The sequence below is a fragment of the Pelmatolapia mariae genome, linkage group LG3_W (genome assembly GCF_036321145.2).
Source record: "Pelmatolapia mariae isolate MD_Pm_ZW linkage group LG3_W, Pm_UMD_F_2, whole genome shotgun sequence".
In the NCBI taxonomy this organism is placed as follows: Eukaryota; Metazoa; Chordata; class Actinopteri; order Cichliformes; family Cichlidae; genus Pelmatolapia; species Pelmatolapia mariae.
In genome coordinates this window covers 85,565,303-85,582,145 of record NC_086229.1, presented here as the reverse complement: position 1 = coordinate 85,582,145, position 16,843 = coordinate 85,565,303, and the positions used below count along the sequence as shown (strand labels likewise).

At 40.5% G+C, this 16,843-nt stretch overlaps 2 protein-coding genes across 2 annotated transcripts; one reads left to right on the top strand and one right to left on the bottom strand.

Moving 5' to 3' along the window:
- Positions 1-639: 639 nt before the first annotated feature.
- zgc:101765 (uncharacterized protein LOC450036 homolog) lies at positions 640-4,437 on the top strand. Its single transcript, XM_063470158.1, has 6 exons — positions 640-779; positions 1,145-1,450; positions 1,577-1,722; positions 1,898-2,037; positions 2,120-2,278; positions 2,361-4,437. The coding sequence occupies exons 2-6, from the start codon at positions 1,206-1,208 to the stop codon at positions 2,538-2,540; spliced, it is 870 nt and encodes a 289-aa protein (XP_063326228.1). The 5' UTR covers positions 640-779; positions 1,145-1,205; the 3' UTR covers positions 2,541-4,437.
- A 10-nt stretch (positions 4,438-4,447) lies between these two features.
- badb (BCL2 associated agonist of cell death b) lies at positions 4,448-7,818 on the bottom strand. The gene is made up of 4 exons (XM_063470159.1): positions 7,666-7,818; positions 6,853-6,999; positions 5,587-5,807; positions 4,448-5,487 (listed from the first exon to the last, which is right to left on the bottom strand). The coding sequence occupies exons 2-4, from the start codon at positions 6,989-6,991 to the stop codon at positions 5,371-5,373; spliced, it is 477 nt and encodes a 158-aa protein (XP_063326229.1). The 5' UTR covers positions 6,992-6,999; positions 7,666-7,818; the 3' UTR covers positions 4,448-5,370.
- Between the last annotated feature and the right edge of the window lie 9,025 nt (positions 7,819-16,843).

Genomic DNA, 16,843 nt, shown 5'->3' with positions numbered 1-16,843 from the left:
TTTTCTGAGCTGTGTACGAAACACTGTGTATAACACTGTCTTGCCTGTAGCTGGAGCCTCCTCTGATAGTGAACTTGTAGATGACACTCCCTGCTTTAAAGAATCGAGTTTCTGGGAGAGGAAATGAGAAGGCCTGCAACGGCATAGTCGACCTAAATGAGCTTAAGAAATAAAATGAGAAAATTAGCCAATTCATGTATTCATTGTTATAGTGAGGATTCAATAGGAAATACAGCAGGGAGAAAATGTTCAGATAGCTATACAGGGCAAATTTCACATGCAGTACTGTCTTTACATATGTTAAAAAAACAATTTCTCTCTCGTTTTAGTTTTTTTTTAATTACCGTATTGTCTAATGCTTAAAATGGCGACCTCGAATTCGCTACTTCGTTCACTGGGTTATCTCCGGCCTCGAGCAGACCGTGAACAGTTAAATCTGTACCCGTCAATCAAACGTCTGATTCGTCTCGAGATTTGCTGAGCAGGATGTATTCCCGCCTTCCGGCCTCTCGGGCTGCTGTGATTCGTTAGATCCCTCACGTCTTCTTCCAATCCACAGTGTCAGAGCAGGTGTCACTATGGTGACGGCGAAAACCGACCCAACTGTCACGTGACTGTCAGCTGACCACATATGGCAGCTAGTAGTGGGAAACTGCTCAGCTGGAAGTCACCCTTGCTTTATAACTTGTTAGTAATTTCTTTGAATTGTGAATAGCCGAGAGGACACTGCCAGTGTATGCACCGCCTTTCCTAAAGAAGTCACTTGAGGTGAAAAAAAGGTGGGGTGGAAATATTTTTCACGTAAAATTGTTTATATATTACCGTCCCCTTCCTGCATTGTAATGTCCACGTTTCTGCCTACAGAAATTATTAAAAGTGCTCTTCAAGTGTCATAGTCTTCATACACTGTGACCAGCTAAATTAGTGATGTTAGTTTACATGTTAGTTTTCTTCGTGTTGCTTGCCTTTCTTATTTTGCGTTAGAGAAGCACCAAAAAGTCTCTAGTGAAACAAGATAAAATCTGTATCGTTACCAAGTTTAAGGAAGTGCTTTCAAGCAATTTTCCAGTGATGTAACACACAAAATGGGACAAAGGGCAGCAGAAAACCAGCTAAACTCATTTTCTCTATCCGTCTTTGACAGAGCTTGGCAAACCAGTTATTCCTAACAGGGTGCAAAGTAAAGAAGTGCCTTGCAGTCCAAGATGTCGTCCACCACCACCTCCTCTGTTACCCTAAATACTGGCGTTCAAATGCCCCTCCTGGGGTTGGGGACTTACAAGTTGCACGGCTCTGAAGAAGTGTATCGGGCCGTGGATGCCGCCTTGGCTGCGGGTTACCGGGCCTTTGATAGTGCAGCCGTCTACCGGAATGAAGCCGACCTGGGCCAATCCCTGAGGGAGCTCCTGCCCAAGCACGGCTTGACCAGACAGGATGTGTTCATAACCAGGTGATGCACAGGCTTCTAAAGCATAAGTTGACACATGATTTCTAAGAGAACACATTGGGGGTACTAAAGCTGACTTGAGGTGTTGCGCTGCTCATTCAGATCCCTGTTTCTCTTCCTGTTTTTCAGTAAGCTGGGCCCTAAGGATCAGGGTGAGCGGGCTATGGAAGGTGCCCTTCACAGCCTGTCTCAGCTGGACTTGGGCTACATTGACCTCTATTTGATTCACTGGCCTGGCACACAGGGTCTAGCAGTGGCTGATCAGAGCAACCCAGGTAGACTCCACTTTTTTTTTTTTTCAGTTGTTTCAGGTGTTTCGAGTGATCTATATTTCATTGCTGCACTAACTGCACAAAAACAATTCAAGCTGTCTTCTCTCATTCCTCCACTGCAACATAGCAGGCATTGAGTAACAGCGCTGATGAGGTCCTAATTGATATTTGATCCCAGGAAACCGAGCTCAGAGTTGGGCCACGCTGGAGGAGCTGCATGGCCAGGGGAAGCTGAAGGCCATTGGAGTGTCCAACTATACAGTGGCTCACATGAGAGAACTAATGCAGAGCTGCAAAGTCCCCCCTGCAGTTCTACAGGTACAATGCAGGAGTTCGAATGGAGGACAGGGAAAGACATTAGCAGCTGTTTGAAATCTCACGTTTTTTTTGTGTTCTTCAGGTAGAGTTTCACCCACGTCTGTGCCAAGCAGAGCTGAAGAGTGTTTGTGAGGAGTATGGAGTCTGTTTCCAAGCATATTCCTCCTTAGGCCAAGGAGATCTGATTACTGACCCTGTGGTCCTGGAGGTGGCAAAGCAGTGCCAACGCACCCCCGCACAAGTGAGCCCACTCGCTCTGCTATCTTGGGTATACCTTTGTTTTTATTGCAAACATTTTAAGGTTCTTCTGTCCCTCTCCTCAGGTGCTGCTGCGGTGGGCGGTGCAGCAGGGTGTCGCTGTGCTCCCAAAGTCATCAAACGCAGACCGAATACAGGAGAACGCCAGACTTTTTGACTTTACACTGAGCGACGCGGACATGGACAGACTGTCAGCTTTGGACTGTGGACAGAAGTATTGCTGGAATCCATCAGGGGTCGCCTGAAACACCAGCTTGTGTCCTCCATGATGCCTTTTTGTCTTCAGTTTTACAGTGGTTGTTTTGTTTTGTTTTGTTTTTTTTTTGGGGGGGGGGGTGTTTTTGGGTTGTTTTTTTTTTAAAGCTGTTACAACTTTTGTGTGGACACTTGGTTAATTTCAAGAGAAAAGTACAGCATATTGTGGTATGAACTCTAAATCTATGCAACGTCACCCATCACATGACTTTATTGTCAACCATAAGCCATGTCTTAGTGAGAACCTTTCCCTTTGTTATTGGATAACAAAAACTTTTACATATCTGTCAGTTTAACTGTTGCTCCTTATTCTTCATAATCTCTTGCCTTTTCTTTGCTTAATGTCTTTGACTAAGCAGAAAACTCCATTGAACATAATTCAATGGTCTTCTATACCTGTGTAGTCGACAATTAAAAGAACAAAATACCTTTTAAAAGCTCTCTTAAAATTATTTATTTAGGACAGCATATACCAGAGTTTTCACAGTTGTAGAGAAAATACATTTACAAGTCATTAAAACTGAAAAAGAAACCAAAATAAGAAAAAAAAAATATTAAATTTTTATTTTCTCCACACACACATCTCCAGATTCAAGTAATACTAAGGATGGTTGCAAAAAATCCAGGTGCCCAGGCAGGTTTGGGGTGTGTTCACTGTCACGGATGTTTAAAGTCAAAAGAGTTGCCAAACTCCACATCAGCCATTTTATAGTGTTTGTGTGTGTCACTTAAAAATCTCATGACAGTAAATGCACCGGGATATTTTTGTGCTTTCTGTTTTTCCTCTGAGTGTAACTTGTGAAAGCGAGCAGTGAAGTTTAAGGCTGTAATTGGGTAAACAGATGAGGCTGGCTATGCGGCGTCACAGGTCACAGCATGTTCAAGGCAGTTCTTTGCAACATTAAATTCATTTAAATTCCATCAGATCTTTATTTTCAACAGAGTAAAGCTTTATAATCTGACCCAAAACTGTGTGTGCACTCCCTGCAACTGGATAATATGGGTCTAACGTGTTAAAATGCAAAATGCTATTTCTTGCTTAAACACTCATGTCTCTAGAAATCTGACATCAGAAAACTCCTCATCCATTTTTTATAATGGGAAGTAGTTTAAATTTGACAAATGACCAGTCAAAACACGTGACCAAAAGGATGGTAGAACAGGATGAGTGTCAGGTAAAGTGGCCACTGTTTGATTGTCTGGAATTCTCTGATTAAAAACCAAGCTATATATTATATTTATATACGTATATATATATTTTTCAATTTGAATTTGAAAACCATATAAATGCCTGCACACCCGAGCACTTCACAACTCAACGCTACAAGTCGAGAGGAAGGAAGAATAAGACAACTTGAACAAACCCACTACCATTTTCAGCAATCGCGTATTTATAAACAAGCCACAAGTAGCCTACTCATGTTTACCGAGCTGCACAGAAATGCTGATCTTTGCTCTTAGTTAGAATTTCCATAAAGTATACATATTATGCGCCTTACGCGCCTAAAAAACACCAGCAAAGCTAGCATCAGATCAGCACTTCTAAAGCTAAGGCATGAGAGTTTATGAGCCCATTTTATTCACATCCAGGTCAAAACAGGTCAAAGTGATCAACTCACATTTAAACTGATTAAAAACAAAATAAACAAACAAAAAAACATCAGGATGTGATTTCTCCTGAAAATCCTTCAAGCAAAAAGCAAGTGGAAATCCCTCATTTTTAATATGACTGGACTCTGTATTCATCCATGCACCGAGAGCTCAGCACGCAACATTTATCACAACAGCCATGGATTGTACACTGCCTATTGCTGGGGTAGCCGAGCTTAACAGCACGGTAACCTCGTTAATAAAATCTGGCTAAACCACCTTACTCACCCCCACCCCCTCCCCACCCTTTATCATGTCATAAAATGTTAAAATATTTACACATAGAAATTTCAATTGTTTTTTTATGCTCGTCCAAGGCTTTAAAAACATATTCATATTGGATTGTGCCTTTATGTTTAACGTCCTCACCTATTATCCCTGAAGTTTTTACAAAAAAGATATTACTTCTGCATCAGAGATTGTCCTTGTAAAAGATTTTTCTTTTTTTTTTTTTGGATAAATTTGTGATATAAAGCAGATGATAGTTGAGTACAGTTGTTTAAGAAGAGGCCTAAACTGAATGCCCAAAAAAAAAAGAAAAAAGTACTGTCTCCTGTTGCCGGCAGATCATTTTGGCACAAAATGAGCGTGCAAGTCAAACACGAACAGCTTCTGGAGATTTCCTCATGAAAATGAGGAAAGCAGGAAGGAAAAAAAATCTAACAGCATTCAATTTGGCCTTCAGTAGTCAGGTGTTATTCCTCTCTCCATACACAGCACATCGTGCAATGTCAATGTGAGAGACAACTGTAATGCTAAGCGTCTTTAAACCGAGCGTCTCTTCTACGACTAAACAAGGCTTTGTTTGTGTGTTTAGAAGAGATTATAGCCCCTCTCTCGGCCCATCTTTTTATCCATTTTGCAGGATTCAGGCAGCAGTTCCTCCTCATCACTGCCTTTCAATTCCACAGTGGACTTCCCAACAACATTGTTTACACCACACTCAACACGAGTACAAAAGTTCTATTTAAAGGTAGTTAACAATGACATAAAATGGCATGACTATGATGGGATTCACTGAACATGTACTTTTTTGCTTTTTACTGCACGTCCCACTCTTTTTGATCGAACCAAATCCTCTTCAGTCTTGTTCTGATCTTAAATATTGTCTCTCGGCTACAGTTTCCCCAATCCGCTCCTCCGGACCTTGTATCCTTGTCCTCTCAGTGCTTACTCAGTGCGTTGGTTGTGGTTTTCAAGATGGTTGTTCTCTCCTTCAGTCTCTTGGTGACTAAAGAGATAGCTCCACCAGGTTTTAGAGTGGTGCAGCTTCTTGAGCTTCATCTCCTGCACAGTGAAAGAGGAATAATGTCAAGTTAGCAACCTATCATTGCCATCTTTTTTTTCAAAAAACTAATTTAAGCCTTGACTCACTCCCATTCTTACCCCTTTATCTAGTAAGCTGTCAAACTCGTCACTCATTCGTCGAAGCTGCCTGCCGTACTTCTTGGCAGCCCACAGAGCAGGGGGAGCAGACTTTGACCTTCGCCTGAATGGGTCTCCCTCTGTGGGAGTACAGACCTCATCCTCCCCTCTAGCCATGAGCTCCTCATCCCTGGCAATTGAGGAAGTGTGGGACTCTGAGTTCACCCTGAGCCTTCCAGCAGCTAAATGGAAAAAGGAAAGGTGAGATAGGTTCAGAGTGTTTTAATGTAAGGCAGATAGAAAGGAGGAAATAAAGAATAATGTAGGAATAGAGGAATTTAAATCATTAGTTGTCTCTGCGACTAGCGACTGTTATTGTACACTGTTATTTTGGCTCTTTTCAGCTGCACGGTAAAAAGAGCCAAAACATCCTCCTATAGTGCTTTGAATGAAGCAATTCAAAATGCAAAACAGGTTAGCTTACAACGCAACCTCATTTTAATGTCCCACCCCAGAATGCATCTCAAGAAAAATAAGGAGAAAGGATAGATTCTAAACTTCTCTACAGATACAGCCAAGAAATGGCTAAATAAAGGGGTGGGGGGGGATCTCATCTAGAGCAGGCTGTGGTCACGTATGCTCCAATATATGTTTTGCCAACAGAACTTCTGCTCAGTTAATCCACAACATACAACAAGGTGCAACATCCTGGGCTGAACAGTAAAGCCAGTGCACAAGTCCCAACAGCTTCCCCTCTTAAAGTACAGTTAAAAAAAAAAATACTGCAGCTATAAACATGTTTACAACCATATACAAAAAAACAAAAAACAATGTTTTAATCTGTTCACATAATTGCACCCCTCATGCCAAGTGCGTGCCACTGGTTGGGTTGTACTAAAAGACACAAACAAACCAATCAGCTTTTCAGCAAGTGTGTTTTAAGTCTATTTTTTGTTTGCTTAGCAAAATTAATATCATACTGTAATAAGGACACACCTTGCGTCCCCCCCAGTTCTACCTCGTGATTCAAACTGTACATAACAGAAAGAGGAAGCCACAGCGATGTCACCCTCTGGTTTGTGGGAGATCGTCTGAAAGCCTCAAGCCTGGCATTGTGGCCTTGGCTGTTGTTTTGGAAACCGGGTGCAATGTGACCATATCTGAACGCGTGAGCTGGGGAGTTATCACTAATCCACAAATCTAATTATGCACAATTTCAAGTCTTGATACGGTCCAAAGGGGTTGGCTATTCCACCGTATATCAGACAATTTATTTTGTGTTCCTACCTGTCATTTTGATTACAGGAAGGGCAAGCGTCTGGGGCTTGCTTTCTTGAGCTTGTCCTGCTGACTGTTGGTTTTCTCCTTCCCCTACCTCCTCTGATGTCTCCGAATCACTGTCTGAAATTTTGAAGTTTGCAGCCATCCTGACATCTGGAGAGATAGGTTGGTGTTGGAAATATGAACGACAAAAACGGTTAAAGAAATGACAGTGTGTCCTTAAGTGCATGCACATAACAGATCAATGTTGTTATGACCACAGCAGCTTAATACTGGCGTTGCTCTGCCTTTGACCTTTCAAGCAGATATAGAAAAATACCCACAATGATAAATTGATTTTTTTTAAATGTACATCTTATTCTAACAGAAGACTGCACTGCAAAAAGTTGCTATATTGCAATTGTGCAATTTTATTGTCATATAACACATTACCCAATTATGTTTAAATATACCTAAGACTCGTAAAATGGGATAATTCATTGTATCGGTGGAACAGCCACAGAGCACACCCAGCGGGCTATATCTTTCTTTTTAATGTTCCTGATACTGGCCGGTCCAAAGGTATTTCACTTTAACTACCCACAAGACACCAGACTTGTTTTGACAACACGGGCCTGTATTTGGTGTTATTAAGGATTTGATCCTTGACTGTTGCTAAATTAACCAATACACCTTCTTCTTCGGTAAACACACTCTCTCGCTTGTTTTGTTGTTGACTGAAGAGGACAAAAGAAAGTTCCTTAAGGGCGGAAGCTGCTCCGGCCAACCTTAGCTAGCAGCGTTTGTAAGGAAATGACTCCACAAAAAATGATTCCTTACCCGAATCTTTATCGTGTGAGCCTCAAAAGTGCGAGTGTGTCTTTAGTTTGCTTCATACAGTCGCAGCTGTTGTTGTCCGCGTCTTGTCTTTTTACTCTACTGCACACTTTAGCTCCGCGCTCACCCAATCGCCGCGCGTCACTGCACCGCAGCGGCGCGCTGACGTCACTGTTGCGAGCTAGGACTGGGCTGTGCCTTTGTTTGTCTCACCGGCTTACCGTAATATGCAGCGTAGATGCGCAGTACCAATTAACACGAACAGCCGCTGCATTTTTTTTTAACTGCTGGATTTCTCGTAAAATTGCATAATAAAACTTTATATTTAAGAGTCCCGCTTTTACAATCCTACACAATAAATAATAGCGAGGATGCATAAAAAATGCTCTTAAATTAAAAGTACTGCAATTTTACAGTTAGTATTTATTTGTTTTTTGTTTTGTTTTTTATTTAGTTTATTGAGAAAAAATATGCTGCACTCATAAAATATACATTTATTAGTGTGTAATTACATCTAACAAACTGATGCCTTCTTATAAACTTAGAATTATCCCAATGAAAATACTTAAGAGCAGGATATGGTTTGTGGGAGCTGCCATCTTTCTCCGCCATCTTTACTCGTCATCCCGCCTAATTGTGTTTTATATATGTGGCTAGAGACCAGCCACATAGCTGGTATGCCAAAGGCAAAGGAGAAGAGAACTCGTAGGCCTTTGGCCTTTTTTTAGACTCAATACAAGACGGATCATACCCATGTTTTATCATCTGAAAAAGAAAATTTAAAGAAACAATACAAAAATTGAAGGAAAGAGATAACACACGGGCATCTGGATAAAACATCATCCACCTAACCTTAAATTTTATATCCTGACCTGAAGTCACCTGCATAAATATCCTACCACTTATCTGACACCTCTTCCAGCTCATTCACGGGAAACAAGTGGAAAGATATAATTTCTCCACAACTAAATTCTTTTGGTTGCTATTTCAGAGCTCATTACTATAGGTGGATGAATATGCTTACTCATTCCCAATATTGTTGTCAGTAATTATCATCAGCAGATTAAACATGTGACCCTCCCATCTCCAGACAGCTGGCTAAATTACAAGAGCAACTGGATATAAGCTAACATGCCAGCTAATGTTAGTTTTGAGTGTCCTAAAAAGAAAAAAGACCCTTTTCCTATGATAAAAAAGTTTGCTTACATGTTTATGTCTCATGAGAGTTTATTTGCTAAATTTCTAAGTCTTACAATGTTAGATCCACTTCAAAGAAAGTTTCACTAGTGCCAGCGAGCATCAGCTAAAAGCGTAAAAGCAGACAGAAAAGTTCAGGATATCCTCAATAACTCACCTCAGCATCACTGTCACTGGACAGAAGTGAGTTTCACTGACTCACTGTTTTCCTCGCTGATTAAAGCATTTAGGCAGACTCTGTCCAAAAACACTACAAAGCCTTTAAACTCGCTCATAAATTTTCACACATTACCCAACTTTTAAAACTTTTACACTGGCTGCTTGTCCAGTTTAGATTTCATTTTATAAATGTGGATCTGACTTTTATGGCCTTAAAGTGTGGCCTTATCTTTATTAAATTGCTCCACTCCAGGTCTACACGTCAGGTTTTTAGGTCTTCAGACAGGAGCCTTCTTATGATTCCATGTACCCATGTGAAGGTAAGGATGACTGTGCTAAACCAAAGCACCAAAACTTTGGAACATCTCGATTTTCTTGTTTTGCACTGCACTGCTTGGGAACTTGAAGCGTCAGCTTGCTCCACAGATTTTATATATATTCGATGGAATCTGGTTAGGGAACTCCATGATCTTAATGTGCTTCTTCTTTAGCCACTGAGAACCTTCACAGACATCTTTAGCCACTCCTTTGTTGCTTGGTGGTATGCTTTTGGTCACTGTCATGCCAGAAGACTCATCCATGACCCTTCTTCAGTATTCTGGCTGAAGGAAGAAGGTTCTTGGGCAAAATTTTATGGTACATGCTCCCATCCATTGGCCCCTAAATGCAGTGAAGTCGTCCTGTCCCCTTAGCAGAAAAAATGCCTTAAATCATAATATTTCCACCTCCATGCTTGACTGTAGGGATGGTGTTCTTCAGGTAATACTCAGCATTTCAGCTTCTTCAAACATGGCAGGTCGAACTAAAACTTAAGACAGGCCTGTACTTTGCGGGTGCTGCAAAATTTCAGTTATGAATTCAATTATGGTATATGTGTTACCAGTGGTATTCTTGGTGACTGTGGTCCCAACTGCGTTCAGATCATTAATAAGCTCCTCCCATTTTGGGCTAATCAACCACCTTTCTCATAATCACTGTCACCCCATGATCTAAGATCCAAGATTTTTGGATCACGGAGCTCCAAACTGAGGGTGACTTTCTATTTACAAATAATCGATCTGGGAGAGAGGTTGCAACAGAAGAAACTGATCCTGTGGACAGACATGCTTTATAGATAAGTTTATATAATGAGTTGAGATTAGGAGTATCTGTAATTGACTGACTGACTGATTGACTGAGTGTAATCTGTTTGAATTAACAGAGTTGTTGTGTCGGAGCCAGAATTCTGGTTTGGTTATAGGGGATCAAATACTCATTTTAACTCAATGACATGCAAATAAGTTTATAACTTTTATGTAATGTAATGTTTTTTTCTAGATTTTTTGGTTGATATTCTGTCTCTTTCTATTAAAATGAAACTAATACAAACATTTGAGACTGTTTAATTTAAGTCAGCATTTAAGTGAACAAACATGCTAATTCAGCAGTGGATTAAACATTTACTGTATCTGATTAACATGACTGTAAATACAATACAAACTTTGCCTTATAAAGAGCAGGTAGAAGTAACTCCATAGTCATTTAAATTACATTTATGATGAAAAATGCTCTTTTCTTTTCTTTTCTCCTTCCTGAAATGAAGTGCAGGGAGGACTGACAGCAATTTGTTGCTATTCCCTGTGAGAGCACCAGGTGGGGAGGTAGGACTACAAACTGAGCTGCAACTTAAGTCAAGAAAGTAATGGGTATAAACTGTTGTTATCCTACGTGTAACTACAGCTGCTTACTGCAAAAGCTTTTCTAATATGTTGAAACTGTGTCAAGATATTAGGGTGGACTATTCAATAAAATTACAAACTCAAAAGCTAACTCCAGAGGGAGTTCCTGCATATCTATGGCTTCAGCAATAATACGTCTGTCAGAGAACTGATAATGTGAAAGCCTGGCCTCTACTTGCAGGAATTGTTACAATCGAGCAAACATATGGCTCAATGTCCCATGTGGATTGCACTTCATCATCATCAACACAGAAAAGTCAACCGTGTAATTATTAACCTTTAACTTGTTTTAAAAACTTTAACGCTGCCTCTAGTCCTCATCTCCACCTTTACATCATTCTTCTCTTTCCATGTTTTCATCAGTGTGTTTTTGCAGAGTAAGTAAATGACACCTGAACAGGAGGAACAAACTGTTTCTGTGGATACTGTGACGTGATTTGAAGTGATGTGATGCAGCATTCTCTGATTCAGTGTATCCAAATGGAGCTAATGTGAGTTTACAAGTTTAGACAAACATCCAAAGTCTGCACAGTCAGCCTTTCATACACTAATGGATCGTCTCAGAAAAAAAAATTAAATAATCTGTTCTTTTTCACTTCTTTTGACCTCTATTTTGGGATGGATTTCATAGAAATTATACAAGGGACTTTGGGTTGGATTTGGAAAGCTATACAATTGTGTGTGTGTGTGTGTGTGTGTGTGTGTGTGTGTGTGTGTGTGTGTGTGTGTGTGTGTGTGTGTGTGTGTGTGTACTCCCCTTAAAACTGCCATCCATGACAGTGTGTGAGTGTCAAAGCTCTTACGCACTCTGTATGATCAGGATAATTTTCACACGCAAGCATGGAAGCTTGGAAAGTGTGTGTTTGTGCATGAGTCTGCTGGATTTGAGCTTTATCCGAAGGAGCTATACAATTAGCATCCATTTATATCTCCCTGTACCAACCTCGCCCTGCCTCCCTGCCCCTCATCTGCTAGTTATTTTGGGAAATGGAGGCGTATGCACTCCCACACTGTCTCCAAACCACCACTCAGTGTGTTTCAGTGCACCCATCTGTGTGTGTGTATGTATGTGTTTGTGGCTGTGTCCAAGCAGATCCCAAAATGTTCCTTTCAATTTAATGCCCCGACACAGCCTGTCTACCGGCACCACCACAGCTGCACTCTGTCCTTTCGAATATTTTCCTGTCTTTGCAGACCCAAGTTCAGTCAGTTAGCTCTGTGCTGGTGGCGAAGAAGGAGTTTTTGAATACCTGAGTGAGAAAGAGAAGAAAAGAAAGGTGGTATGAAAGAAAAGGACAATTTGGTTACCCAGTTCTGAAAAAATATTAGAAATGCAGTGTGTACCTGCTACTTTGAAATGCAGCGATACAGACAAAGAAAGTGAAAAAGCAACAGATGAACAGATCAAAAGTAAAAGCAGTCCAAGAGATTTGAGAGGTGTCTGAGAGTGCAGAGGAAGAGGTAAGGTAACAGAGGAGCTGAAAAGGTGACATCGTCTGACGGAATAAAAATGAGCTGGAGAGACAGAAATTCAAGGGATGGCAGGTGTGAAAGAGACAGGAACACAGAGAGAGAGCAAACTTAACCTACATCAGAGTGAATCCACTCCTGCAGCCCGCTGCTTCGACTCGAGCCCTTTCATCACTGCTCTCGGTACATGCTCATTATATACGGACCGCTCCCTTGCTGTATTACTAAGTCACTCTGTGATCACAAAGCTGGCATTTAGCAGCTTTCTAATTTGATCCACCCCGCCCTTGTTTAGCTTGCTGGTCTTATGAACCAGCTCTTCCTTGGGTCTTAAAGTCTGGGAATATATAAATGGGTAAAAACGTCTTTTTCTGTAGTGCAGAAAAATATCAAAACATACCAAATTGATTCCATCTGATAACAAATAAACAAGTAATACCCTGACAGAGGAAAGCAGTGAGCTTTGATCATTTATAGCAATCAATGTTTGGACCAAAAGTGGTCCATATCTGCAGTTATTGTTGGTTCACGATGACTCCGGCTGCTTTAGCTCAGCCTCAGGTCCACCCTATATGTATAGCTATGTAGTGGCATTTGGGCCACAAAACACTGCTGTGTTCTTGTCTAGCCTGGTGACTTTTGGGCCACATGCACTCCACATAACATTTGCCAGAGCTGTAACTGAGACAAACATGTCACAATGAGCCCACACAGGGCCCAAATGTGTCAGCTCTGGACTGGGATGATTTGCACCACTTTCATATCTGTAGCCAGTTTGCAGAGTTTAATATAAATAATGAAAATAAAGAAGACGGCTAAGCTAGCTCTGTCTAGAATTGAAAAATACACCTACCAGAATCAAAAATATCGCTAAATGGTATCTTTATTTACTATTTAGAAATAAAAGTGTAACTTGGCGACTTTGATGAAGATATAGTTCAACACAAAGCCACTTGTGAAACTGGAACATGACATTTTACACTTTTGTTATTTTTTGGTGGTTTAAAAACCAGTATTCATTTATAATAGCAAAAAGTTGAGTTGCTGTTATGTGAAATTACCAGAGTAGTGATTTCCCGATTTGCAGTTATTACACTAAGCTAAGCTAAGTAGCTCCAACCTCATGTAAATTTAATCCTTATCTCAAATCTCAAACTTCAAATTATTTTAAATACTTGATTATTGATTTTGGTAAGAAGCAACAGTAGCTAACAAAGGTTTGTTTGCCTTTCACTATGAGCTGAAGGTTAGCAAAGGTTCCACCCAAGCTAGTTCTCTGCTTTGACAAAGAAAAAACCCACACACTTCTGTCTGTTCCTCTTTTTTTAACCCTCCAGTATCATCACATGGCCGGGTTGTTTTCATGTGGTTGGTCTAGCCTGTGTGTGTGAGTTCAGTTCAGAGGCTCATCTGAAACACATGTATCCTTTATATGTCATTAAGGTACAGACTTATTCATTAACTATCATTGTATTGTATAATGACACTTAATGAATAGCAGCTGTTTTTTTATATATAAAAAAGGTTGCTCAGATAGGCTTTTACTGTAAAACCTGACATAGTTGTGCATGATTCCAGGTCTTAATCAGCCTTTCTTCAGTGAGTTCAAAAGAAATAATGCACGATTAAGCGAGGACTCTGCTAATGACCACAATATGGTCATTAGCAGAGTGCAGCTTTAATTATCTGCGCTTAATTCAGCTTTTGTTGGCTAATCAGTATTTTTTTTAGCGTGAAGCCGTGCCTACAAATTGAAATTGTTCAATCAGCGTAATGAAGTGCAAATGTATTTCTAAAGGGTAAAACACACTTTAACTTGTGGACTGTTTTGTTCACTAAACAAGAGTTAAAAATGAATGGTACCAACCAGAGCAAGACTGGTTAACATTTAACAGTTATTCTTTTGGCTTTCTGGGTTCAAAGAGAGAGGAAAGTCTAATTTCACTTGATCTAGAAACTTCTACTGAGAAATGTGATAGTATTCTGTAGGATACATCTATGATGTGTGCTAGTTATTTTCACTATTTAAAGAGAACTGAGCTAGAGTTAGTTTACGCAGGCCTTGAGATCAAGCTTTATGCAGTCCCAGCAATATTTGCTGATTAACTGTCATACAGGCTCGCTTTTCAAGCCTGTCCACAGCTTCATCTGCAAGCCGTTTTGCAACCCAGCTTCTTCCAAGCTCTGATTTTTGTGCTGTGTCTAATACTGATACTGTCATTCATGCCTGCTCAGATCTGTGTGGAGATCCTCCTGCTCCTCTCAGCACAGAGCCGAACCTCCAAATATACTGCATTTTTCAGACTACAGGGCGCACTTAAAATCCTTTATTTTTCACAAAAATAGACAGTGCACCTTATGTATAACTTCTGGTTGTGCTTACTGACCTTGAACCGATTTTATGTGGTACACTGCGCTCAAAAGTCTGTCAAAAAATGCTTTAGTACGACTCTGTTAAGCTACAAAGCCGCACTGCTTTATGGATTGTCTGAGCATTACAGAATTTATTAATTTTGGCGAAGTTAGAAGTTAGCAGGAAGTTAGCTCACTAGTTTCCACCTAAACATGATATACCATGTTCTGACTGAGAGATTTCTGAAAAAATTAAAAAGTACAGCTCTGCTATCACTTCCGACAAAAATGAAGACAGAAAACTAAACAACAGTGACTTTTGTAGGGTTACTGAAGTTGGGCTAGCTGGTATATAATGATGTGCTACGTGATCGCTAGCAACATAGCTATGTTAGCATAATAAACAGTGAAGCTGGAGGATGAATGCTAACTTTTTTCCACTCGATAAAAGTTAACACGAGGGTTCCTGATGGTTAGGGACAAATGCAATCGCATGGCAGCATGCTGTAAACGGACCAAACTTCAGTCAAGAGAACAACTGAGATAATCCATCTACAATACGAGGTTAGTCATTAATGTACTTCAACAACATGGGAATAGAGCAGCTGCGAGAGAATTCAACATTAATTAATCAATGGTACCGAAGTGGAGGAAGAATGAGATGAGTAAAGTCTGGCTTATCTGACTGTTTTGTTTCGCTTACTGCGCCTTATAATCCAGTGCGCCTTATGTATGAAAACAGACCTGTTCATCGACAGTGCGCCTTATGGTCCGAAAAATACGGTAAATAACCTCAGATGGAAATGACAATATTCTTTTAACAGTGGTGGTCATGGCTGAAGACCTTTTAATTCACACTGGATTTGTAAGTTTGTACTATGTATGTTAGCTAAGACGGTTGAAACAGTTTAACAGTATCTCAGTTGTGTTTATTCCTCCAGCCATATATTGATTTGCCGCATTAACCTGCTGTCTTTCAAATCAAAAGTGTCGTGTCATAGCAATTTATTTTAAGGTATCAGGCGACACTTTTCAGTATCTGTGCTTGGGGCCTCTGTTTTTCTTGCCATCCTCCAGAAAAAGGGGTAATCCATCCTCCTTAAAGATTTTATTTGCTTACTGACACTGATGAAAGGCAGGAAATTGGGTGGAGAGGAGAAACACGGTGCAAAACAAGACACATTTCCAGCCCAGACGAGAGTACACGGTATCTGCATTAGTAGATTCATCTTCCTCATTGACTAATCCTCTTCTCCATCATTTCACCCACTCACGAGCTCATCATTTTTGCCTCTTATTTTTTTCTTTTTCAATTAGTCTGCCCTTCTGTCTCCATCACTTGTTGCCCCTCTGTGCCTGTTTCCCCCTCTTCTCTCCTCGTCTGTCGTTACTTCCCATCTCACCCTCGACTCACCCTCCGCTTCTCTTTCATGTAGTTTCAGTTCTCCCTCTTTCCTTCCTTCCCTCTTTGTATCTGGGTTGCTGAACTAGTTCACCAGGAGCTTCCTCGCTGATGGCGCCATCGCTTGTGTTTAATTGATGCTGTTTGATAGAAACAAGCTGCTTGTTGGATTCACTCAGGTGGTAACAAAATCTTAAGAGCCCTTACGAGGTAAAACTCGAGAGGCGAGTAAAACATTTTTTGGGGGCGTCTGTAATTTCAGTTTTGGAGTTGTTTTCTTGTGTTTGACGTTAAGAAACTTTCCTTCAAAAAAAAAAGAAAAAAAAAAGGTTCACACAGTGTCACGATGAACACTTTAGCTTTTCTCCGATTGCACTTTCAGTTGGCAAAGTTAGAGAGAAGTGCTGTTAAAAAAAAACTGAACTGTAGAGCGGGAAACACAATTACATTAACAAACTATTGAATTCTAATGAGAACTTACACTAGCTGTTGGCACCAGGACGGCGCAGTCAGCAGAACAGAAATGGGATGAGTAGCTGTAACATTACCATAACAATACAAATCTGCATAAAAATAATCAAATAAAAGCTGTGATAGATGGACATCATTAAAGGAAATGGAATTGGAACCCATTTGCCAATAACTCAATGTATTTTTCATCCTTAGGTCATCACAATGCTCAGCTCAGCTACTGTAGAACTTAGTCCAGTCGCTGCTGAAGGCTACTGAACATTTCATCAACTCAGCTTTACATTTTAAACCGCACAGCTCGAAACTGCACGCTGGCATAACATGTGAGGAAAAAGTGTCTATCTGTGCCTATATATGTGCGACTGTGAGCTTGTGTGGTGATATGAATCACAGTGAAAGGTCACTATGGCTC

Excerpts from the sequence above, each read along its gene's own strand:
- badb (XM_063470159.1), bottom strand. The coding sequence starts at position 6,991 with ATGGCTGCAAACTTCAAAATTTCAGACAGTGATTCGGAGACATCAGAG. Across the intron at positions 5,808-6,852 it reads TCCTGTAATCAAAATGACAG|CTGCTGGAAGGCTCAGGGTG; the intron begins GTAGGAACACAA and ends TTTTCCATTTAG. Across the intron at positions 5,488-5,586 it reads ACAGCTTACTAGATAAAGGG|GAGATGAAGCTCAAGAAGCT; the intron begins GTAAGAATGGGA and ends TTCACTGTGCAG.
- zgc:101765 (XM_063470158.1), top strand. The coding sequence starts at position 1,206 with ATGTCGTCCACCACCACCTCCTCTGTTACCCTAAATACTGGCGTTCAA. Across the intron at positions 1,451-1,576 it reads CAGGATGTGTTCATAACCAG|TAAGCTGGGCCCTAAGGATC; the intron begins GTGATGCACAGG and ends CCTGTTTTTCAG. Across the intron at positions 2,038-2,119 it reads TCCCCCCTGCAGTTCTACAG|GTAGAGTTTCACCCACGTCT; the intron begins GTACAATGCAGG and ends TGTGTTCTTCAG.